General features: G+C 37.3%; 1 protein-coding gene across 2 annotated transcripts in view; it reads left to right on the forward strand.

The window, feature by feature from the left end:
• NAV3 (neuron navigator 3) overlaps positions 1-26,350 on the forward strand; it is a gene marked incomplete at its 5' end in the record, with an annotated part of 246,791 nt that overhangs the window by 196,845 nt on the left and 23,596 nt on the right. Inside the window, 10 exons of one of the 2 annotated variants that reach the window (XM_081330387.1) lie at positions 3,645-3,668; positions 5,837-5,914; positions 9,463-9,546; positions 11,561-11,672; positions 12,468-12,589; positions 13,245-13,265; positions 14,766-14,938; positions 18,075-18,140; positions 19,274-19,427; positions 25,576-25,750. In XM_081330387.1, the coding sequence (XP_081186513.1) occupies positions 3,645-3,668; positions 5,837-5,914; positions 9,463-9,546; positions 11,561-11,672; positions 12,468-12,589; positions 13,245-13,265; positions 14,766-14,938; positions 18,075-18,140; positions 19,274-19,427; positions 25,576-25,750 (1,009 nt within the window). The remainder of the gene's footprint in view (positions 1-3,644; positions 3,669-5,836; positions 5,915-9,462; positions 9,547-11,560; positions 11,673-12,467; positions 12,590-13,244; positions 13,266-14,765; positions 14,939-18,074; positions 18,141-19,273; positions 19,428-25,575; positions 25,751-26,350) is intronic. The other variant, XM_081330388.1, reaches the window with a different exon arrangement.

Genomic DNA, 26,350 nt, shown 5'->3' on the forward strand with positions numbered 1-26,350 from the left:
CACTACACACTTCCTTCCATGACAGCAAATTGTTCAAAATTGTTTGCTGCTGATATCTGATGTGCTGTACCTTTCTGGCTTGTTTTTGTGCACTTTAAAGATTAAGTGGCACAGTAATTGGTCACTCAGTAGATTGCTTTTCTTGTACTAAAAGAGGTTTGCCAATGCAGGAAATTGCATCATTGCTTTGACAGACCAATTTTCAAACCTGGTATAAAATGATTTATGGTGAGCCAGGTTGCAGGCGTTTTTAATTATTAGTAATATTTTTTTCTTATGGAGGAAGTTTGTTTTCAGTTTATATATATCAAGCAATATGAAATTATGACAGATCATCACTAAAATGTCATTGTACACTTCATTCTTTAAACTTGAGTATTTCAAGATTAAAAATCTGCTACCTACCGTAGATAAATTACTTGGTTACACCCAATGTGAATGTATATTTTTAATGTAAACTGGGATCCAGTCACTGGAGAAATACTTTTGTTCATCAAAGCCTTCCTTGCATAGTAAAGTCACTTATCTGGTACTTTGGATGCCCAATTTTTGAAAAATATAGTTACTGACTCCTTGAGGTCACAAACATGGTTGAAACATATACAATGTAAGTCCTTTTTCCCATGATTTTTGACATCAATATGGATGAAGTTACATTTTCTAAATAAGATAAGATAAGGTAACCTTTATTATCGTTTTTTTTTTACTGTGGGCACAATGGCACACATCAGAAATGAATTTACTTTCCCGCTCTCAAAGTGAAACATATACATGACACACACTTAAACATACTATATACAACATATGTATAGAACCACATCCCTACATACTGTATACATGACAAATAAATATGAAATACTGCCCATCTTGAATATATAACGGAAGGAGGAGCTTGAGAGTTAACAAGGTTAATGCTGTATGGAATGAAACTATGGCTGAATCTGGATGTTCTGCTACAGATAAATGCAAGTTTTATTTTTACTGTCTTTTCCCCAGTCAGTAAATTAAAATAGTTGTGGTTGTGTGGCATTTTTTCTTATATTTACCAACCCAGCTTTGAGATGTTTTCCTAAGACATTGTTTTCACAACTTTTTCTTGGATATCTTAGCCTAAGCACCTCAATTTCAGTAATAAATATATTTCTGCATCATGTATGATTATCAGTAAGGATATTAATTTGTGCGAACAGCAGACCTGCACGCACACTCACGCACACCCAGCTCAACTGCAAGTTGAGCTGCATACACGTGCGCCGACCCACTGCTCACACGAGTCGAGCTGCATGAGCGCACATGTGCACCGGCCCATGGCCCAGTTGTGAATAGGCCACAGCCCGGTAGTAGGCCATGGCCTGGGGGTTGGGGACCCTGCATTAACACAAGCTATTATATATTGGGAAAAAACCCTAAAATGTTATAAATGTTTTGAAATTATCAGACCAATTATCATAGACCCTGCACCCTCAAAGATACTAAAAATAAATAAATACAAAGAAAATACAAATATGAAGAAGAAAATTCCCCAACTATCATTTATATTGAAATCATTATCTCAGCAGCCTAGGTTGAAATTAATGAAGCAAACTCACAAGAATTCACGAACTTCTTAAAACTAATAGGAAAAAAATGTGTGAAGACCATTGCAAAAAAATTCTACAAAGTACATGTTCTATTTAGAATAATCAATCTGTAAGTTTTGTTTTTGATGGTTTGTTTTTCACTTTTTTCTTGCTCCTTTTACATAGGGGTCTAGAAGTAATTCTCTTTTAGTTGAGAATACAGTTGCCATCTCTTCTTTGGTTTGGCAGTATCCAATATATTACCAAGCTGTTTACCTTGGACAGTATGAGAAGTTCTTTCACAATAACTTGAATAAATTGAAAAGTTCAGAAGCTCACAACCTATACTTACATTCTATAATTAATAATATAATTAAGAAAGTTGGCAGCATACAGCCAGTCTAATAAAATAATAAATAAATATAATAATAGACTTATATATCATCACATCAGAATACTCTATCAAGAACAGCTGTTTCAAGATTTCAGTAACTTGACCTTCTCCTATCTCAATTTTCAGCTACTTGACAAGGCTTTTTTCATCATCATTTGAGGATCTAACTGTGATAATGGAATTTGAAGTACTCTTTATTAAGGGCATGGTATTCTCTTAGTTTTAAAATCTTCAGTGGGATTTGTTCTTTAAGGACATAAAGCTCATTCAATTGAGCAGTTCCTAATGTAGAAGTAGTGCTCAAATGGAAATATCATACAAAAGCTTTAAATTTAATCCTGGAGAAAAATATTTATTCTATGATACACAGAATAACAGAGTTGGAAGGAATCTTGGAGGTCTTCTAGTTGAACCCCCTGTTCAGGCAGGAAACCCTATACCATTTCAGAAAAATGGTTGCCCAATCTCTTCTGAAAAACTTCCAGTGTTGGAGCATTCACAACTTCTGGAGGCAAGTTGTTCCACTGATTAATTGTTCTAACTGTCAGGAAATTTCTCCTTAGTTCTAAGTTGCTTCTCTCCTTGATTAGTTTCCATCCATTGCTTCTTATCCTGCCTTCAAGTGCTTTGGAGAATAGGTTCACTCCCTCTTCTCTGTGTCAATCCCTTAGATTTGAAGCACTGCTACCATGTCACCCCTAGTACTTCTTTTTCTTAAACTAGACATACCCAATTCCAGCAACTGTTTTTCATGTTTTAGCCTTCAGCTCCCTAATCATCTTTGTTGCTCTTCTCTGCATTCTTTCTAGAGTCTCAACATCTTTTTTAAGTGTAAAACCATATTATTCAATCTACTTATTTCATTATATGTGTTTAAAGTGTCCTAATTCTATGCCATTATAGCCACAGGTATGTTTCAAAGTACAGACTATCAACATAAGAGGTAGAGGAGGATTTCCCCCCCCCAATCTTTCAATGGTCCAATTGCAAAACTCAAAACAGATGGAACATGGCAACGCTTGAAACGGCACAATTTTATTTCATGCTTCACACTGTTTTGTTTTCTAATAGATATAATATTTTCAGTATTTATATATTTTGTTTTATAGAAGCATACTCGAAATGGCTTTTGAGGTTAAATGGTTTTGCACATCACTCTTGTGATTCTGTGTAAATATTGACTAAAGCGTGGGACACCACTTCAGCTGCCCTTATTATAGCTTTAAAAATAATATTGTAATGTTTGTTATGGACATTTCTATATAGCATATTACACTGATATTTTTGAACCACTATTCAGAATAAGTATATTACATTTATTTAGACTTGTTTCCTAGTGAATATTTATTGAATTGCAGCCAATAACCTAAAACTTTGATAATATTCCAAGTTATTAAAAGACTCAGAAGTATTTACAATTTATATTCTCATTCTAATTATTATCTACAATTACCACTGGGAATTAATTTTTAGTTAAGCCAAAGCATATTGTTTTGATATTTTTCTTTTCCTTTGTTGATAACCATGTAGATTCCAGACATGTGTGTCACTTGAAGAGTGAAAATAGTAAAAGAGAATGTGGCAGAAAAATGAATCATATAGTATTAAAGTTTTGCTAATGTAAACTTTGTATAAATAATTTAGAAAATATTTTTAAATGTTCATAAATAACTACTTTATTATCCCTCTAGGCTGAAGAAAAGGCACATTCAGAGGTAAATATAAATATACTTACTATATAATATTCAGTAAATTAAAATAGTTGTGGTTGTGTGGCATTTTTTCTTATACTTTTTTTAAAATCCCATTTATATCCCGCCCTTCTCCGAAGACTCAGGGCGGCTTACAATCTAAAGCACAAATCAATGTGCTTAGCAATACTTAGCAATACCTAGCAATACTTATCAACCAGCTTTGACTTGTTCTCCTAAGACAATGTTTCAGGTGCTCCAGCACCTGAGGCCAGGTGTCTCTAGACAAGGTCTTTTTAATAGTGTCATTCTGGTTGTAGAGTAGTCTTCTCTGTGATATTTCCTTATTATATGTTCATAAAGATCTCAATATTTACCACAGCTTTTTCTTGGATGTCTTAGCCTAAGCACCTCAATTTCAAATATGTACTGGTGTTTTATTTTGAATAATGTTTACAACATTGTACTTTATTTTGATGCTGCATTGATCTGTTTATTTACTGGATAAGTACAGTAATAAATATAGTGCTGCATCGTGTGATTATCAATGAGGATATTAATGACAGCAATTTCTTAATTATCTTGTTATCTGCCCAGACCAATCACCACTGTATTGAATCTTTTTTAAAATAATAAACTACATTGTAGAGTACATTTTTCTTAATCCAATATTGTAGGTTTGTTGCAGAATAACCAGTTTTTGAGTGAATTATTTTGGGTTATTTCACCAAGTACCGTATTTTCCGGCGTATAAGATGACTTTTTAACCCATGAAAATCATCTCAAAAGTTGGGGGGTCGTCTTATACGCCCACTCGTCTTATACGCCGGAAAATAGTACATAAATCAATCGAGTGCCCCCGTTCTTGCAAAGCAACTTCAAGCCTCCTTAGTCCAGTCCCCCCTCCAACGTGACTCTCCCTTCCCACCCCCAAGAGCCTCTCAGCCCCTTCCCCTCCCCCTTGCAAACGCCAGACCCCGGGAGCTCTTGCGTCTATTCCAAAGGGTGGGTGGAAGGAAAAGCCCCTTTGGCTGCAAGTCAGCGAGCCCGGGAAGGCACGCCCTCCCCTCTCACTGTGGAGGAAGCAGGGCAGGCTGGCATCTGGCGGGAGCCGGCAGGGCAGTCCTGCGCACGTGCGTGCTCCCCGGCTCCTAAGGAGTCCTCGGGGAGCCATGGCAGGCGCCTCACGCTCTTCCCTCTTGAACCAGCATCGGCAGAGCCGTCCAGCGTCGGGCAGGAGCCGGCAGGGCAGTCCTGCACACGCGCGCACTCCCCGGCTGCTAAGGAGTGCTCCTTAACAGCTGGGGAGCACACGCGTGCGCAGGACTGCCCTGCCGGCTCCCGCCAGACGCCAGCCTGCCCTGCTTCCTCCACAGTGAGAGGGGAGGGCGTGCCTTCCCGGGCTCGCTGATTTTCCGGCGTATAAGACGAAAAATCTTGAAAATCATTTCAAAAGTTGGGGGGTCATCTTATACGCCCAGTCGTCTTATACGCCGGAAAATACGGTATATAAATCATTAAACCTGTTTTTACAAGATAAATGCTAACATTTTGTTTTGGGGTATAATTCAGCATTGAGTAACTTCTGAAAAAATACTTCTAAGTCCTTAAAATGTATGTTTATGTATTTGTATATTAAACAGTGACCTACATATTGCTCACTTTATGAATATCCAAACAATGAAATTCATTTGCACAAATGTGGAATGGGTAACAGGTTAGATAGCTTTACAAGAAGTTAAACAATTTTGTGACTAATAGACTGTCACAAAATACAGTTCAGTCATGATTGCTATGGATAGAATGCAATCATGATAGCATAATAGAATGCAAGATAGTATTCTTCCATCATAATATGCAGCATGTATGAATATGTTATTGTGGTTAAGAATGGGAAAATACTACTGCTCGTATTATTTCCAAGGTGGAAGGAAGATGGCTGTCTATTCCAGGAAGCATTTGGTTGTCTACTGTAATTGTCTATATTTGATTATCTATTTTACTGGATTAAAGAAGTCTTTCATCCAATATAGTCCATGTATTCTTTAATGCAATATTTATGTATCATTCAAATATACAACTTCAGAGCAAAAAACATAGTTATATTTTGTGTTCTAGATTATTAAATGGTCTTTAGTCAAAGCAGGTGAATAAAATATCATATTTTAGAACACTTTGTATTTGCTCTCTAGCAAATTCATAAATTACGGCGGGAACTGGTTGCATCTCAGGAAAAAGTGGCCACCCTAACATCACAACTGTCAGCAAATGTAAGTTATTTATTATCATAATAATTTTGATACAGTTTTATTCTGCATATATATCCACAGTAAATCTGTAAGAAAGATTGCTGTCACTGCCACTTAGGGGGGAAAAAGGACTAGGGACAATATTCTGAGTTTTAAATGAGCTATGTGTTACATCATAAACAAATGTCAAGAGAGTTCTTTCAACATGAGTGTACTAATAAATTCTACTTATAAACCATGAAAGTGTATTTAAGTACCAGATGCACAAAAGCAGCAGCATCAACAAAATAAAATAAAAAAGGAAGGCAGCATTAAAACACTAACATCCAAGAATGCATAAAAACAAGTTAAAGCTTTTCTACTCTTTTTATAACGACGAACAGAACTCCATGTAAAAAATTACTTTGTAGTTTCCAAATCAGTGAAAACCTCTGGGAGCACAATGATTTGAGAGTAGAAAAATAGCATCAATACTATTCAGTTATCTAAATATACCCACCTCAGCAAACCTTGTCCCCACCCTTGGATCAAGTATTATCAAAGTCTAGCAGTCTAACAGTCTGTTTCCACATATATGCAAAAATGGTTCTGATTATTACAGCAAGAACAAATTTTATATGCAGGCAAAAGACAGCAGATGCAAAGTCTAGTTTTAAAAATAGGCTTTGGGAAAATCACCTCACTGGTTTTTAAAATCTTATTTTTTTAAAATTTGCAAAATATTTGAGTACAATGGGAGCACAATGATTACTTTTATTTAAAATATTTTATAATATTTGAGTTTATAAACAAATACAATTATTAAGCACAGGAAGTCATGAAGAGGCTGAAAACTGATTATGTGCCATCAGGTCTTAGTAACAATATAGATAGATTTTATCCATATTATTTTCTTGGTAAAAATACAAGTGTGGTTTACCACTGTCTTCGCCTATGCAATATGAATTGATGCCTTTGCCATTTAAAGGGATCATCTTCCTTTATTGCTGATATCCAGTGTAGATTGGGCAGCTGGTTTTCACACCTTGGGTGACTCTTCTGGGTATATCTTCTCTTGACATACACTCCCAACAATCTTCATCCATTCCTCCCAGGATACCCCATGCCACATTGAGACAGCATAGCAGGACTTGCAGGAGGGAGAAGGGGAATACTGGAAAATGAAGCTTCAATTTGTGTCAATTTATAGAGCTGAGATGGGAAATTGTATTTATTTGTTAAATTTATTTGCCTCCTATCTTGCCATGGGGCCACTGTAGATAACTCTAAAGTGTATTTAGGCCTACATACTACATACTATGTATGTAGTAAAAAAAAGAGGATTAAAGTAAGGAAATTCCTTTCCCTATAATCCATGTAGGTGGACTATATTGGAAATCATCCTTATTAATTTAATAATGGGGTCTATTCAAACAATATGACTGGGCAGTGTACAAGAAAAAATACAACATTTTGTACTGCAAATCACTCAAACTTTGATTCTACTCAACCTGACTTAAAGGCCTGGGACAAGAGATAGGTCTTGACTTCTTTTCTAAAGGCCTGCTGAGTTTAGTCTAATTGTATATCATTACAAAAAAGATATATTTACAGGGGGAAATGTTCATGTGAATCTATCCTCCTTCACTTTGCTAAACGTCTGGCTTATGCTTTATCCAGTGGAGAAAGATTGAGGTGTTTCCTCATGCAAAATAGAGAAGGCAATAGATAAACTGGACACTCTGCCTGGATGGACTGATTCATCTCTCACTGGTTGTGGAATGCATGTTCCAGAAATATAGTTATGAAGATAGAAGGCTGGTAGTGGTGAAGATCAAGAGCGACTATGTGACAGTGCAACTTTATTTTTTTTTATAGAAATGGTATCTGTGTTCATAATAGTGAAACAGACACTGCAAGGACCTTTTATTAGAAAATAAGTCATGTTCATTCTTATATTCAAACTGTATTTTTTTGCTTTGAATTTTCCCCAAACACTCTTGAGCTTATTCTAAAAAGTCTGGTTCTTTTGATACAGGTAGTCCTCAACCTATGGCCATAATTGAGCACAAAATTTATGTTATTTTTGTTAAGTGAGTTTTGCCCCATTTTACAACTTTTTTTTGCCACATTTGTTGAGTGAATCACTGAGGTTGTTAAATTCGTAACACAGTTGTTAAGTGAATCTGTTTCCCCGTTCACTTTGCTTGTCAAAAGATTGCAAAAGGTGATCGCATGAGTCAGGACATTGCTACTGTCATAAATGTGAGTCAGTTGTCAAGCATCTGAATGTAAATCACATGACCATGGGGTTGCTGCAATGCTCATAAGTGTGAAAAATGGTCATAAGTGGCTTTTTTCTGTGCAGTTGTAACTTTGAATGGTCACTAAATGAATTGTTGTAAATCGAGGACTATCTGTAGTTTTAAACATTTTGAACCTGGACCAAACACTCCTACGAGTACTGAGAATGGAAAATTCCTGAGAAACAAAACTTCTAGCTTCTTCCTAATTTTTATCATTGAGAAATGAGCAGCTGGGTGCAAAATATTTGCTGTTCTCATGCACCACTCTTCATCTTTGTAATTTACCAGGGAAATAGAAAGATTTAATATCTTACAGATACTACATCTTTCCATGGCTGCTCCTAGTACAAACCAGGTGCCCTGTTTCTGCTGTTATGACTGCCAGAATATTCAATATGCAACTGTAGGAACAGTGAAGATTTCACCATTTTTTCCAGTATATATTTTCATAGACTATTGTATTCTGCTTTATTTGTTGTTCTTGATGTTATCTAGGACAGTGGTCTCTAACCTTTGCAGCTTGGCAGCCTGGCTGTGGGGGGAGAAGGGAACCAGGCTGCATGAGAGGTAAAACGGCACACACAAACATGCACACAGCTCAACTTGTACAAGTGGCAGCCTGGCATGCATGCATGCACATGCTGACCCACCACTTGCACAAGTTGAGCTGTGTGCATGCTGGCCCATATCTCTCTCATGGCCCAGTTCTGGATAGGCCACGGCCCAGTAGTGGCCAGGGTGGTTGGGGACCCCTGCTCTAGGAGACCTGAAGGAATGGGGAATTGAACCTTGTTGAAACTATTCTGTATATAGTTCCAATAGCTTTTTAAATTCACATATAAAGAATATGCTCTCCAAAGCAAATGGGGGAAATTTTTCCTTGCCCCACTCACTATGCTTTCCATCAGTATTTTCACCATGTTTATATTAGCCTCAAGGCAACATAAAAATGCAGCTACATGCAGCTTGCTTAGCAAACCATATCATTTACTGTAGATCCTCTTTAAATCTTTCATTGAAAAATTTTGGTATTGTTAAAACAAACAAAGAAAAATTGGTAATGAAGAGTGGCAATCTAGACTGGAAATGTTTCCATACATTTGAGACATAAATGTAAAATTAAATTTAGAATATATACATTTGAGCAAGCAAGGGTATGATTGAAGAAATTACTGTAGAAGCAGACCTGTTGAAAATAATGAGATGGCAAAAATACATTCAAGCTTCTTTTACTGAATGCTTTTAAATCCTGATTACATTTGAATGTTTCCTTCTTTGTCACAGGCCCATCTTGTAGCCGCATTTGAAAAAAGCTTAGGGAATATGACAGGCCGGTTGCAAAGCCTAACAATGACAGCTGAACAAAAGGTATGTTTACACCAGCAGATGCTGTAATGTGGAGAATCTAACTTAGTCCAAAGGCACTGACTTATATTAGAGTTTGTACTGAAAGAGGAGCACAGGAATAAACAAACAGGTGCATCTTTCTTTCATGACCCGTGCTATCAAGTCTTCACAATAAAACTCTATAGAATCGCACTACTCATAATTACAATTAGCAAGCTGTATCAGAAGTGGGAAGATAAAATCTTTCATTTTCGGTTTTAATTAAAATGTTTACAACTCTGGATTTAAACTGTATTGAAAAATTTAACAACAAAAGCTGGTTGTAAACCAACAGGAGTAACTTTTTCCAGTCTGGCAACATTATGAGAATACTAAATATTAGTTGAAAATGTTTCATGTTTTTAGCCTTCCAGTCAATGTTGTCTTGAGTTGGTAGGACATATAGATATAGCTTGACTTCACTGTTAAGTATATTTAACATAATAGCTGCCATACAAATTTAGGATATAATTTTGGTACATGTTGCATCGCATTGGGTGGCTAGTTCTTGCTTTGTTGACATTGCAGTACTCTAAACTATTTTCCAAGGAACTCACAGAAAAAATTTGTCTGGTTTCCAAGATGTTTTTATAGCCACATACGGTAATATTTTTATAGTTTTACCTGTGTTCTGTCATTGAAAAGAAGAAAAAAGAAAAAAAGCAGTCCCATTCTAAGTATTTATAGGAATACAAATTTGTTTTAAGAGTGAATGAAAAATTAAGTGAATCAAAACATTTCCCTTAACATTCATTTGTATGTGTGTGGGGTGGCATGGAAGTGGGGGTGTAATTTAGAATGGTACCTAAAATTACCAAAGATTTACAGTGTGAGAAAAAAGGAGAGCAGTGAAACTGGAAAGAAATTTTTTTTTAAATAAAACTAAAATTTTTATCTCAGTAGTTTAAAATTGCCCTAACTGAGAGGTTAAAGGTAAATATAAATGTTCCCCCGCACATGCGTGCTAGTCGTTTCTGACTCTAGGGGCCGGTGCTCATCTCTGTTTCAAAGCTGAAGAGCCAGCGCTTGTCCGAGGATGTCTCTGTGGTCATGTGGCCGGCATGACTAACTGAGAGGTTATTCAGTGCTAAAAAAACTCATGTAACAAAATCAAACTAGAAGAATTCCCACTAGGAAAAACAAAGCTGAGACTTCCATCAAAAGTGATAGCAACTTTGTAAAGATGTGTGCTTTATTAAAAAGAAAAATTATACAACATTTTTCTTCTTATGTTCAATCACAATTTACTTGGTAGATCTTGCAGTGTGACTCATTTTGAATACATGGAAAAATGTTTGAAACCTTAAATATGAAAATGAATGAAAAACAAGGGATGTGAATATTCTGGCAGCTAACCTCTACCTATATTAAAATTGCTGGGGCTGACTAATAGTGATATCAGTGACAAATGACACAAATGATGTAAATTAAAACAAATAATGTAATTTTGGTTTTAATTGAATGGCATTAGAAGACTCCCCAAAGGTGGTTTAAATGAAGATTTTATGATACAGATATTGACCTTGATAAGCTTTTTTAAAATATCCTAATATGCACATTAAAAAACCTCTTTCTTGATTTGACTAGCAAGAAATGTTTTAAAGGATTTAAGTTTCAGTATATAAAATGATAGCTGGAAATAGTAATTGAAGAAACAGATATAATTTCAACTATACATTACACTTACTAAATAATTTCATACTACATTTGTCCCTGCATTACATGTGAAATATAATGCATGTCTTCACAAATGTTTACATTTCCTTTCTAAAGTTTGTTACTTGCAGCAGTTGTAAAAATGAATATCTTCCAACCTAAGAACTTTGACATTTGGTTAGCTGAGTCGAAAAGCATACATGAAACCTAATTTTCTCTTTTCTTTCACTTGCATTTTTCATGTACACCTTACTTTCATTCAATTTTGTGTGTTTTTACCCCAGAGGATAAAACCTAATTACTGTGACACATTTTGAGCCTTTCCCTCCTGTTCCCAAAGGAATCAGAACTCATAGAACTACGGGAAACCATTGAAATGCTGAAAGCTCAGAACTCGGCTGCACAGGCTGCTATTCAAGGAGCTCTGAATGGCCCTGACCACACTCAGAGAGGTATGGTATTCTGTTTCATTTTTCAGGGATGTAATGGTAGGTCATTACCAACTCTCTGTTTTTCAAAAGAATGGTTTTTGTGCCACATTTGTAGAACCTTCCGTATGAAAATTTATATTTGTAATGTTTCCATATCTTTAAACGTTCAACTTCATTGATTTCCAAAGAGTTTACTTCTGAGGAATTACTAAGCACTCCTAGGTTGACAAATAGCACAATGCAGCTATTTTTGTACTAGAATCTCTTGTACTCAAGCTAAAAATGTGGAATGGAAAGGGAGTTCTGAATTTTTCAATTTTCTATCCACTTATATTACATGGCATTGGAGATGGCATAAACGATGTCAACAACAGATTGGCATAACCAGGATCATGCTGCCTTTAAGGGGCAACCAAATCATTTTAGATCCATCAGATCTCTAGGTCTTTACTCAGTTTTGGCTGAATTACACACACACTCTTTGTATAAGAACAATTTTTGTTGTTTTTTTGGTAATCTGTAAGGCATTCCAAATGATGTGAGCAGAAGACATGAGCAGAAGAAGAAAAGGACGTTTCAAACGAGAACAGAATTTAAGAAAACATATTTTCATTAATTTAAACTTTGTTCTGGATTTAGAAAAAATAATCAAGAATAATCAAGTGATATATTAAATGCTTTATATCCTTCTTTAAATAGTCACAATTATAGCCTGGATAAAGGATAGAGGACAGTTTAAGATAGCATTTGAAGCACTAGAAAAGGAGCTATATTGGGAAAATGTAACACGCTATTTCCTTTCTCTTTATATTATAGATTTGCGAATAAGGCGACAACATTCATTTGAAAGTGTTGCCAGCATCAATAGTGGTACAAGCCATTCAAGCATGAGTAGCAGCAATGATGCTGACTCTAAAAAAAAGAAAAAGAAAAATTGGGTAAGTACTCTATAAAGTAAAATTGACTGCTGTCCTTTTGTATAATTCTTTATTTAATAAATAATATAATGAATGAACCATAGATAGTAAATCACTGTTTAAATATAGCTGTTCATGCTGATATACTAGATATACATTTTTGCATGTTGCTCTATTGTTGATGTATCAAGATCACATCATATTGTTGATGTAAATGAAGATCACTACATAATAACAGACTTCACAAGTTACTATATTTTAGTTCACTATATACAATATATTAATTGTCCAATTTTATAAGGCAATGGTAAAAAAAATCAAGATAGCAGCCACAAAAGTGCAATTGAAGTTTGTACTGTTTTTTTATGTTTGTCATGCTTTAAAAGCAGGCATAACTTTTATCACACTCTTGCCGATGCTATCTTTTTTTTAACAACACTCTGTAGACATCCTTGATAGTTTATTGTTCCATGAAAGAAATATGGTAAATATCTTGAAAACATAAAGGTCTTGAATTGAGACAGATACTTCAAGAACTAGAATTTTAGCGACATAAAAGTAGGAAAATACTTTTATTATTTAAAATATGTTTATTACACAGGTAATATTTTAAAAATACTGATTCCAACGTCATTCCCTTGATTTGTAATTGCACACTCTTTCATGTTTCTGCAAGGTGAACTCTAGAGGAAGTGAGGTGAATATAAAATCCTGGAAAATTTGGCATGCATCTTAAAGAATTCTATCTTGGCATGATTGCTATTCATTTTGGCATTAGGCTTTTGTACCCTTCTGAAATATTATTCTTTATGTCTCCTTAATGTTTCTCTTCATTTTACCTCCAACTTTAAAATATGGAAAGGGGAAGTGTCGCCAAAATCCATTTCTTTCTCATTAGAAAACATAAAATGGTGAAAAGAAATGCTGTATAATGGTTAATCAGTTCTTAGCCTCCCAGTTCTTGAAGAGGGATGGAAGAGAAAGTTGATTCAACTTCATATAAACCAATCTGATTTGTGCTTTCCAAAGTAACATGCCAACTGGAATGCAATATTTTTCCTCCATTTTGGTGCTTCTCCAAATAGTGCAATGCAGTTCTTCAAACAAAATATGTGCCAAAATACACACATTAGAGAAAACTGCATATGAAAAGGTGGATACTATAATACATTATTACAAAAAATGCAGGTAATAATGAAAATTATATACAAAGTGTATATTTTAAGAAAAAAATACACAAAGTGAGCTGATATTTTTACCAACAGAAGTCAAAATTTCTGATGAGGAAAATCTTTATATACTTCAAATAAATTGAAGTATTTATTTGAGTATTTATGAGCAAATAAAACATACTCATATCTACTTCTACTTTTGACCTGATTCTTATGAAAGAAAATATTCAAAATATTGCTGAAGGTAATAAAGCAACTACTTGGGAACCAGATTTTCCCCTTGGTTTAGGTAATCTGCTTGCTCATAAGAAGCTTTTGACAGCTCAGACATAAAAGATATACTGCTTATTAGAGACCTAGCTTTTGCCATCTCAACTATTGAAATAAATGGCTGTTTGGCTATTCTGAACCTTTCAATAATGGATAAGAGCTTTTAGACAATAAAGGCCATGCTTGCATACATGAACTTGCTTCTTTAAAAGAACATAAGCAAATGCTTTCTGTTTCCCAACCTTTTCAGCTTCTTGTCAGTGGAAAAGCAAATACTGCAGCTTCAATATGCTTATTTCTGATCAGTGCTAGTGTGGAAATTATAAAGCCTAATCTTTCTGGGAGAAAATGTCTCCTCCCTCAAATAACAGACAATATCATATTGATTGGAATTCAGTGTATTTTATAAAGAATGTACTTATTTAAGACCAATCATCTTAAAGTGAATGCCAGAAAAAAGGTATTTCACAAGCGATATGGGGTTTTAAATGAGTATCCATTTATTAGTACAGTTCAGTTGTATGTATTTCCTATAACACAGTTCTCAGTTAATTTTAAAAAGCACCTTGCCATGTTCCTAAAGATACTGTGTTGCACATGTTAATGTCCTGCTTTGTCTATACACTTAACTCAGGTAGTAACTAAATTGGCCTCTGCAAACTAACTTCTCATACAAGAAAGAAATATTGGAACTCTTTCAAATAATGAGAGCTAAATCGTCAAAGATATTGATGTTACTTTTTTTTCCCTCCTAGCTAAGGAGTTCATTCAAACAAGCTTTTGGAAAGAAGAAGTCTTCAAAACCTCCTTCCTCCCATTCTGACATAGAAGAAGTCACAGATTCATCTCTTCCATCCTCACCTAAATTACCTCACGGCTCTGGAGACTGTGGATCTACTTCAATCAGGCCATCCCAATCAACTTCACTGTATGTTTATTCTTTGAGAAATGTCTCTTTTTGAAAGTGTCAATTTTTTATGGGATAGTTTTGGAAAATAAGTCACTATTATTTCTGAAATAATACTGGTCATGAGCTACTAAGAAGCATTGTCTCTTTTTAAAGATTCAAGCCATTTTAATTCTCTACAGGTAGTCCTTGCTTAATGACTATAATTGGAATAAGCAACTCTGTTGCTAAACAACATGGTTGTTAAGCAAAACATCACTTAACTGCAACTGATATACGATATCACTTCCATGCAGTTGTTAGGTGAATTAATCATGATTTTTAAGTGAGACATCACATGACTTGCAATTTTACTGCTGGCTTCTCCTTTGTCTTTGCTTGTCAGAAACCAGCTAAGAAGCATGCAAATGACAATCAGGTGGCTGCAGGATGCTAAAAGGGTTATATGTGTGAGGACTAATCATAAACTTATTTTTTCAGTATCACTGCAACTTTGATAGTTGCTAAACAGGGCAATCATTAAGCAAAGTGTATCTATATCACGGGTGTCCAACTTGCCATGTCACGTGACGTGTCACGGCATATCGTGACTCTTTTTGCATTGCCAGCAATGGGGTAGGCGTGGCTTTGGTATGATGAAACCGTCCCGCGGGTTGGCAGTTTGACACCCCTGACCTATATTTATCTCATGGAAACAGTATCCTTTAACCCTTCCATTACTATTATATTTCATATTAAGTTGTTGCTTTTTAAAACTAGCTGCCATTTTGCTATGTTTTTTAAAAAAAAATAAAAAAATATTCCTTTCGTATCCAAATGTTCAGCTATTGTTTTTGCTGGGTTTTTTTCTTTTCTGCCTTAAGTAATTTCTAAAAATTACTAAAAGCTAAAAATTTATAGGAAGAATAACCTGTATATATTAGATCTCACTTCTACATTTTCATGGACACCTCTTTCCAATAATAAATCTCTAAAGAATAATTCTGCTTGGTTTTCTCAAATCCAAGCAAAGTAAGTCTGCTAAAACATATACTCATGCATGCAAATCAAATCCAGTAGAAAGGGTAGGAAAGAGAAGGAGCCACTCCTGATTAATAATGAATTGCCAAATTAAAATGAATTGTCTAAAGGTAATGGGTTTCTCATAATATTCTGCCACTTTCTTGAATCACAAGACATATGCCTCCTTTGTTCAATCCCAGAAACTCTTTGACCATGAATATAATAACTTTGATGATTGCTGCTAATAATGAAAGTGGTGTAGAATGGTCCTGAAGTTCCCAAGCTAATAAGGACCATCATGATAACATATCTCAGCTGTCTTCTGTAACCAAGAAGAAAGTAGGCAAATATTCATTAACATAGACAAGTAGAAAAAAAAACAGCTTAGAATTGAGAATTGACCCTTGAGCTTTGGCATTTACATAGCTCTGACTGTGGAATACTGAGGTAGGCTAGATCTGTTGTAATACCTTTCACTCTTGACTGCAATAAATACTTGTACAAGCTGAGCCATATTGCAGAATCTGCTGCCAAATAGATCAATTCCTGGATGGATGGAAATTTGTAGAGTTACAATTACAATCGTGCTGACATGAAACATATATTTATATTTATATTTATATTTATATTTATATTTATATTTATATTTATATTTATATTTATATTTATATTTATATTTATATTTATATTTATTAGATTTTTATACCGCCCTTCTCCCAAAGGACTCAGGGTGGTGTACAGGTTAATAAATATTAAAATACAAAGTAGAAAAGTTAGAAAACAATTAAATAATTCTGCCCAATATATACAATAATTAAAACCATATTAAAACCCAACCCCGAAACCCATCAGACCAGGCCGGCTTGCTCAAATAAATAGGTTTTTAGATCCCGCCGGAAGGAGCGAAGGTCGGGGGCCATCCGGAGCTCAACCGGCAAGCGGTTCCACAGGTCTGGCGCGCCCACAGAGAACGCCCTCCCCCTGGGGGCCACCAGTCGACATTCTGTGATCGGAGGCACCCTGAGGAGGCCCTCTCTGTGGGACCGCACTGGACGGAGGGAAGTTGACGCCGGCCGCAGGTGCTGCTGTAGGTAATCCGGACCCATGCCATGTAAGGCTTTGTAGGTCATTACCAGCACCTTGAATCTCACCCGGAGGGCAACCGGCAGCCAATGCAGCTCGCGGAGCAAAGGTGTAACATGGGAGTATCGGGAGACCCCCAACACAACTTGCGCGGCTGCATTCTGCACCAGTTGAAGCCTCCGAGTGGTCTTCAAGGGCAGCCCCATGTAGAGAGCATTACAGTAGTCCAAACAAGAGGTCACGAGCGCCTGAGTGACTGTACGCAAGGCATCCCGGTCCAGATAGGGCCGCAACTGGCGCACCAGGCGAACCTGGGCAAAGGCCCCCCTAGTCACAGCTCCTATATAGTCTTCTAAAGAGAGCTGTGAATCTAGGAGGACCCCCAAGTTGCGCGCCACTTACCACTCTGCAAAACATTCTGCTGGTTGTGGATCAAGAAATGCTACCAATTTCAACGTATATATTAAACTGTAGTGATGTGTTAAAGGGATTTTCTTTCTTTCTGGTTCATAGTTATGCACTACTGTATAATAGTGCATTTGTGATTCCTCATGATACAGCTGTTTGTTCAGGTGCAATTGGGCTGAGGCAGATATCAAATATCTGAATGTTTTGACATGATGAAATAATCATTTTGCACATTGCAAATCAGCCTATCGAGAAAGATATCCTGTCCTAGCAGTTTCTCTTAAAATGGTAGATTAAACCTGCCTTAACTATATGACATAAAATAGCAATCTTGCATGTAACAATTGCACTCCAAAGCATGCTGATAAAATCCCACTGAACACTGTAAAACTTTAAAATTGTACCATAAGTCTTGTACCTGTAGATTTTGGTTTTGATTATTGTGGTTTATATTCCCACATTCAACATGATAATGAAAGCCATAAACAAGAGTTCTTTAAACTGTGACATAATGTCCATATTTAGTTATCATCCCCTCTTAAAGCTTTTACTTTTTCATTTTACTGCATTTTTTATTCTGCTTCTTTCATGGTTTCTTATTTTCTAAACCATTTCCTTTACTTTCTTTCACTTGCATCTGTCTGTCTAATGCGTGTATATGCAGGTCATCTCTATTCTGGGCTCCAAAGAAAAAGCAAAATGGTCCCGTGATCTACAAGCATAGATCCCGGTAAATTGGCACAAAGGGCTTGGAGTTATTTATCCAAGAACTAGAAGGATGTTCTCTATTTTCTCCCCAAATGTCTTTGCAGGCATGCTTTGAAAATACAGTATATCAATTATATGTTGTTGAACAAACTAAAACTAAAAGACTATTATGTGAACAATGGTGTGGTTGCTATTGTACATCACTTTAATAATGAGCAGAAAGGACATGTTTTTTATACTCCAAAGGAAAGAATTAAAAATTGAATTTTAAGTTTTAATTCACTATTAAAGTTTAAGTGTTCTTGATTTCATCTTACATACTGTCGGAAACAGAAGCATGATGTCATGTATATGTATTTTCTGCTATCTGTTATGCCAGGGGTGTCAAATTGCCAGCCTGCGGGCCAGTTGCATCATAAAGAGGTCGCGCCCACCCCAGCTCCAGCAATGCAAAAAAAGTTGCGATACATCGCAACATGTCACATGACATGGCGAGTTTGACACCCGTGTGTTATGCCATGCACAAATGTTTCTTATTTTCCATATGGAATATATTCGTTGCAACTTATGAAAAATATTGAATATTAGCATAGATACAGATTAAATTCTACAGTCATAGCATAAACATTTTGAACACCATAAAACAAGAAAACAAGTCAGTTCACATATACTGATACTTAATGTAAGTAGTTTGTAAATGTAAGTTTGTAATACATGAGTTGGACTGAAAGACAAATCATCTGAAAAATCATATCAAAAGAGAAACACAATAGTTAATAGTAGCAATGAATTTTTAATTTGTACTATTTTGGAAATTGTTTACTTTTAATGAAAGCAGGGCTACTATTTAATATAGGAATGATTTGTAAAATACAGTCCTATTGAATTGGAGTATAAAACATCATTGTTCTTATAAAAGGAATTACATAGAAAAGTTATAGAACTACCTTACAACTTTATTTAGATACTGTTTCCCCTTTTCACTTTTTTAAATTGAATTGATTTATATTGCTTTGATGAAATTCTCCCTCCTGCTCCTAGGAATCAGCAGCAGAAACCTTTTCTGATTCTTGGATATACTATAATAATACACTGCCGTGAGAAGAGAACCTTCCTTTAATTTTCTGCCTCTTTACCTTCTCCTCTTTGTTTTAGGATTTGTGAATGCACAGAAGCAGAAGCAGAAATAATTCTTCAGCTAAAAAATGAGCTCAGGGAGAAAGAGCTCAAGCTTACAGATATTCGTCTTGAAGCCCTCAGTTCTGCACATCATCTTGACCAAATTCGGGAAGCCATGAACCGCATGCAGGTCAGTTCTGTGGAAAAACTGATTAGGGCATTAAAAATTAAAAAGTAATGCCCTCTTTTTGTCCTACTGAAATTATTTTATTCTGTTTGGTTAGAAGACTGAATCACATCAATTCAGCTTTTCAATACAAAGGGGCTCAAGTACAAGAACCATTCTATCAAAGTCTTGGAACTTGATTTCAAGAGGTCTGAATTGTGCTCTCTCCTTTGACTTTGCACTTTGAATACAGCATTGCAATCATATTAAATGCTTGAAATTAGTAGGTGAAGCATAGTAAATGTGAAACATTTGGATTTGCTATCCTTAACTGATGAACAAGACAATCATAGAACAAAAAGGTTATACTGAATGGTTGGAGTTTGAGCCATTGATATAAGCAACTATGAACATCTTCCTCTAAAAAAATTGATGTAGTTCTGATTGAAGCAACCAGAATACTTCTAAATCCCCCAAAATCCCTCTGCTTTTTGAATAAATTATAACATTTTGCAAAAGAATTTACAATTATAGAGAATTTTTACCCCAGGGATGTTATGCATTTCAGGGTGATTACAAGAGGGCATTACTTTTTTTAGTCCTTTACACTAAGCTAGACATACCCAATTCCCACAAACATTTGTCATGTTTTAGCCTCCAGCTCCCTAATCATCTTTGTTTACCATCCATTTAGACCAGATGGTCCCCCTGGTTTGGTTTATAGAACAGTGGCCACAAGCAGAGCCTTCTCAGAGACAGCACCCCAATTAGAGAACTTTCTCCCAAGGAAAATATGAACAGTACATCCCTCACCTGTTTAGAGGCAACTCCAAACACACTGTTCAGCCAGGCATATGTAGAATAACAACACATTTTATGGTCAAACAGCACTAAGTACATTGCTACTAATATTTTTCTTTCTTTATATACACATTTTTAATATTGTTTTAAGCAGTGCTAGTGATGCTTTACAATAATTGTCTTTGAGAGTTTTCTTTTGAACCACCCTGGATTTCTCAGAAACTTTAATTTCAAATTAGATGTAGATTTAATAAATTAGGCAGAAGAAACAAATGTTTACATACATCTAAATCCCACAGACCTACTGCCTCCTAGGCGCATACTACAGAGAAAATAAGGCATTGCATTTCTAGCCAGCATAGCCAAAGGATGATGGGAACTGTGGTCCATGACACCCAAAAGATATTAGTTTGGGCAAGGCTGGATTAAATTATAAAAGAGAAGATAAGGGGAAGTAGAAGAAACATTTTCCAGTCTCTGACAAAATAATTTGGGGGGGGGGAGTTGACTTGGCCTTTTAATTTCAGCTCACACCAATTCCTTTTAACTTCCTATTCAATCCAAAGAGTTCTATTATTGCCTGGATTTTAGGGAAGGAAGGAGGCAGGAATAGACCACAAAGCCAATCTGTGAGTTTGCTCTCTCCACTGTCTGCACACCATCTTCCCCACACAGCACGTGTATGAGAGACAGAGAGAGAGAGATCCCCTCTTTTTGTAAGTTTGCTTACTCTGCAACACTCCCCTTCTCCACACTTTCGCTTCCCTGCTGGCTCTCTTTCTCTCTCTCTCTCTCAGAGAGAGAGAGAGAGAGAGAGAGAGAGAGAGAGAGAGAGAGAGAGAGAGAGAGAGAGAGAGAGAGAACCCTTCCTGAACAGAGCAGGAGGAGATTTAAAAATGAGAGAAGGGGGGAAGAAAGGTGGAAGATCCCCTTTTTTATAACACGGCTTTCTCCTCCTCCCCCTCCTCTCCAAGCTCTCTCTGTCTTCTCTCACAAACACACACACACACACACACACACACACACAGAGAGAGAGAGAGAGAGAGAGAGAGATAGACAGAGAAACCCTTCCTGAACGGAGCAGGGGGAGATTTAAAAAAGAGAGAAAGGGGGGGAGAAGAAAGGTGGAAGATCCCCTTTTTTGTAACACGGCTTTCTCCTCCTCCCGCTCCTCTCCAAGCTCTCTCTGTCTTCTCTCACAAACACACACACACACACACACACACACAGAGAGAGAGAGAGAGAGAGAGAGAGAGAGAGAGAGAGAGATAGACAGAGAAACCCTTCCTGAACGGAGCAGGGGGAGATTTAAAAAAGAGAGAAAGGGGGGAGAAGAAAGGTGGAAGATCCCCTTTTTTGTAACACGGCTTTCTCCCCCTCCCTCTCCTCTCCAAGCTCGCTCTCTGTCTTTCTCTCACAAACACACACACACACACACACACACACACACACACAGAGAGAGAGAGAGAGAGAGAGAGAGAGAGAGAGAGAGAGAGAGAGAGAGAGAGAGAGAGAGAGAGAGAGAGAGAGAGAAACCCTTCCTGCTTTCTCCTTCTTCTCACCCTTTCTCTCCAGCCTTTCTCTCGGCTCTGCATGACTGCTGCGTTTCCCTCTCTGGCCCTACCACGTGGGGGAGAGGGCGACTGGGAGCCGACAGCTGTTCGCTCACATCTCCGTGCCTTTTGTCCCACAGGCTGGGCATGCCCTGGGGTGCTAGGCAAGTGAGGAAAGGCCCTGCAAAATGGGGCCAGGCATGGGGAGGCTGCCTGGCAAAGCAGAGTGATTGGAGGAGAAGCCCGGCAAAGTGGAGTGCGGCTGGGTGTGACAGGGTTAAGTTGGGAGGGGTGGGCTGAGGCAAATGAGCTGTAGCTGCTGCTGCACACCACCAGCCCCTGACTGCTCACCATTTCTGTGTACATGTTTCAGGGCACCCAGTTGGGTTGCGGTGGGCGAGGGTTGGGGCAGCATGGGCCTGTTCCTTGCCATTTCTGGGACAGCCCCCGGGGGCCAAATCTGGGCCCTCCCCGGGCTGGATCTGGCCCGCGGGCCTTGTGTTTGACATGTATACTATACATTGTTGTTGTTGTTAGTTGCGAAGTCGTGTCCGACCCATCGCGACCCTATGGACAATGTTCCTCCAGGCCTTCCTGTCCTCTACCATCTTCTGGAGTCCAGCCACCTCATTCTCTGTCGTCCCCTTCTTCTATTGCCCTCAATCTTTCCCAGCATTAGGCTCTTCTCCAGTGAGGCCTTCCTCCTCATTAGGTGGCCAAAGTATTTGAGTTTTAGCTTCAGGATCTGGCCTTCTAAAGAGCAGTCAGGGTTGATCTCCTCTAGGACTGACCGGTTTGATCGCCTTGCAGTCCAAGGGACTCGCAGGAGTCTTCTCCAGCACCAGAGTTCAAAGGCCTCAATTCTTTTGCGCTCAGCCTTTCTTATGGTCCAACTTTCACTGCCATACATTGCAACTGGGAAGACCATAGCCTTGACTATACGCACTTTTGTTGACAGGGTGATGTCTCTGCTTTTTAGTGTGCTGTCTACATTTGCCATGGCTTTCCTCCCTAGGAGCAAGCGTCTTTTAATTTCTTGACTACAGTCCCCATCTGCAGTGATCTTGGAGCCCAGGAAAATAAAATCTGTCACTACCTCCATTTCTTCCCCATCTATTTGCCAGGAATTAAGAGGGCCGGATGCCATGATCTTAGTTTTCTTAATGTTTAGTTTCAACCCAACTTTTGCACTCTCCTTCTTCACTCGCAACAAGAGACTCTTCAGTTCCTCTTCACTTTCTGCCATTTGTTGTTGTTAGCTGCGAAGTCGTGTCCAACCCATCGCGACCCTATGGACAACATTCCTCCAGGCCTTCCTGTCCTCTACCATCTTCTGGAGTCCATTTAAGCTCGCGCCTACTGCTTCAGTGACTCCATCCAGCCACCTCATTCTCTGTCGTCCCCTTCTTCTATTGCCCTCGATCTTTCCCAGCATTAGGCTCTTCTCCAGTGAGTCCTTCCTTCTCATTAGGTGGCCAAAGTACTTGAGTTTTAGCTTCAGAATCTGGCCTTCTAAAGAGCAGTCAGGATTGATCTCCTCTAGGACTCACCGGTTTGATCGCCTTGCAGTCCAAGGGACTCGCAGGAGTCTTCTCCAGCACCACAGTTCAAAGGCCTCAATTCTTTGGCGCTCAGCCTTTCTTATGGTCCAACTTTCACAGCCATACATTGCAACTGGGAAGACCATAGCCTTGACTATACGCACTTTTGTTGACAGGGTGATGTCTCTGCTTTTTAGTGTGCTGTCTAGATTTGCCATGGCTTTCCTCCCCAGGAGCAAGCGTCTTTTAATTTCTTGGCTACAGTCCCCGTCTGCAGTGATCTTGGAGCCCAGGAAAATAAAATCTGTCACTACCTCCATTTCTTCCCCATCTATTTGCCAGGAATTGAGAGGTCCAGATGCCATGATCTTGGTTTTCTTAATGTTAAGTTTCAACCCAAGTTTTGCACTCTCCTTCTTCACCTGCAACAAGAGGCTCTTTAGTTCTTCTTCACTTTCTGCCATTAGAGTGGTATCATCTGCGTATCTTAGGTTGTTGATATTTCTTCCGGCAATCTTAATTCCAACTTTTGATTCATCTAGCCCTGCCTTTCTCATGATGTGCTCTGCATATAAGTTAAATAGGCAAGGCGACAGTATACAGCCTTGCCGGACTCCTTTCCCAATTTTGAACCAATCAGTGGTTCCGTGTCCAGTTCTCACTGTTGCTCCTTGGCCCGCATATAGGTTTCTCAAGAGACAAATAAGATGTTCTGGTACTCCCATCTCTTTAAGAACTTGCCACAGTTTGTTATGATCCACACAATCAAAGGCTTTAGCATAGTCAATGAAGCAGAAGTAGATGTTTTTCTGGAACTCTCTAGCTTTTTCCATGATCCAGCGTATGTTGGCAATTTGATCTCTAGTTCCTCTGCCTCTTCGAAATCCTGCCTGTACTTCTGGTAGTTCTCGATCCACATACTGCTGGAGTCTAGCTTGTAGGATTTTAAGCATAACTTTACTAGCATGAGAAATGAGTGCAATGGTGCGATAGTTTGAACATTCTTTGGCACTGCCTTTCTTTGGAATTGGAATGTAAACTGATCTTTTCCAATCCTGTGGCCACTGTTGAGTTTTCCAAATTTGCTGGCAAATTGAGTGTAGCACTTTTACTGCATCGTCTTTTAAGATTTTGAATAGCTCAGCTGGAATACTGTCACCTCCACTAGCTTTGTTGTTGCTCAGCTTTTCTAAGGCCCACTTCACTTCACATTCTAGGATGTCTGGCTCGAGGTCAGTGACCACCTCATTGTGATTATCAGGGACGTTAAGCTCATTCTTGTATAGTTCTTCTGTGTAATTTTGCCATCTCTTCTTAATCTCTTCTGCCTCTGTTAGGTCCCTGCCATTTTGGTCCTTTATCATGCCCATTTTTGCATTGAACGTTCCCTTCATCTCTCCAATTTTCTTGAAAAGATCTCTGGTCCTCCCTATTCTATTGTTTTCTTCTATTTCTTTGCACTGTTCATTTAAGAAGTCATTCTTATCTCTTCTAGCTATTCTCTGGAATTCTGCATTCAATTGGGCGTATCTTTCTTTTTCTCCCTTGCCTTTTGCTTCCCTCCTTTCCTCAGCTATTTGCAAAGCTTCCTCAGACAGCCATTTTGCTTTCTTGCATTTCTTTTTCTTTGGGATGGTTTTGGTTGCTACCTCTTGTACAATGTTGCGAACCTCTATACTATACATGGATACTGTTAAAAATCTGTGTGGCAATTTTCAATGTACTGTACATATACTGAAATACATTTAAGATACAGTGCAAAAAGAAAAGCTAAGAATATTTCTGAGTTAGAAGAGCTCAGCTATAGGAACTATTTGAATATTCTTATTCCAACGAAAGGACAAATTACGGTACATAATATTTACTGAAAAGGTAATTTAACCAAATTTCTGCACTTGCCATGTTCACAGTTTTCTTATTCTGAAATTGATGTTTTCAATGGAAGGAAAGAGATCCGTAGTCTGATTTTGGTTTAGTTTTTTTAAGGCTATCTTTAATTACATGAAATCTCTCATAAAAACTACTACTTGGATGCCTCTTAATAATGCAATTAAATGTGAAATTAATTGTCATGTATTAGATAGGTATTATTTTGCTTCATTGCTATAACTGTATGATATACTTCAAAAACTTCCAGCTGCTATACCAATGAAAATTCTTTCAATATTTTTGCACCTCTGTTAATTGTTTGGTCTTAATTATGATTATCCATATTATACCAGAGAGATTAAAATTCTCTGGTTCATTTGTTTAATTGTTTCTTATTTTAAATGTTAGAACGAAATTGAGATTTTGAAAGCTGAGAATGATCGTTTGAAGGCTGAGACTGGAAATACTAGCAAACCTATCAGGCCATGTTCAGAGTCCTCAAGCAGTACGTCTTCTTCCTCTTCACGACAATCTCTAGGTCTTTCTCTGAATAACTTAAACATCACAGATTCAGTTACATCTGGTAAGTAAAAGCTTTATTTTCTTAACAAATATTTTTGCATCATGGAATATTTCTCCTTCTCTCTCCTCACACATTCCCCCACACCTACAGACTTCTTGCCAAATATAATTTTATTGTCACGGTATAGAGAAATCTAATTAAATTTGGAAAGGTACTCATTATGTAAGTGATATTTTAATATGAAATGGAATAATCCTTTCTTGTATAAAGGAAAATTGAAATTCTACATTTTTGCTATTTCTCTCTGTTGTATTGCATGTAGTAATAGCAATGGTAGTATTGGCTGGCTGTTTCCTGCTTTCACTTGAGGAAGTTTTCTATGAGGGAAGCTACTTCCATTTGCAGAATATAACTCTATATACAATCTATGTGTATACAATACACGTACAGCAAAATACTGTATATAGAAATGGAATACTTAAATGTGGATTTTTATTTTTTTACATATGTGTGTTATGTATGTGTGTATATATGTATGTATGTATGTTAATTATCTAATATATTCATGTTCTTTTTTCATTGTACATATACTAGTAATAAGAAATTAGCGGCAGTCTTTAACTTATTATTTGTGGATATTTACTTATTTTAGGGGTGTCA

The sequence above is a fragment of the Vipera berus genome (genome assembly GCF_964194415.1).
Source record: "Vipera berus genome assembly, chromosome: 6".
In the NCBI taxonomy this organism is placed as follows: domain Eukaryota; kingdom Metazoa; phylum Chordata; class Lepidosauria; order Squamata; family Viperidae; genus Vipera; species Vipera berus.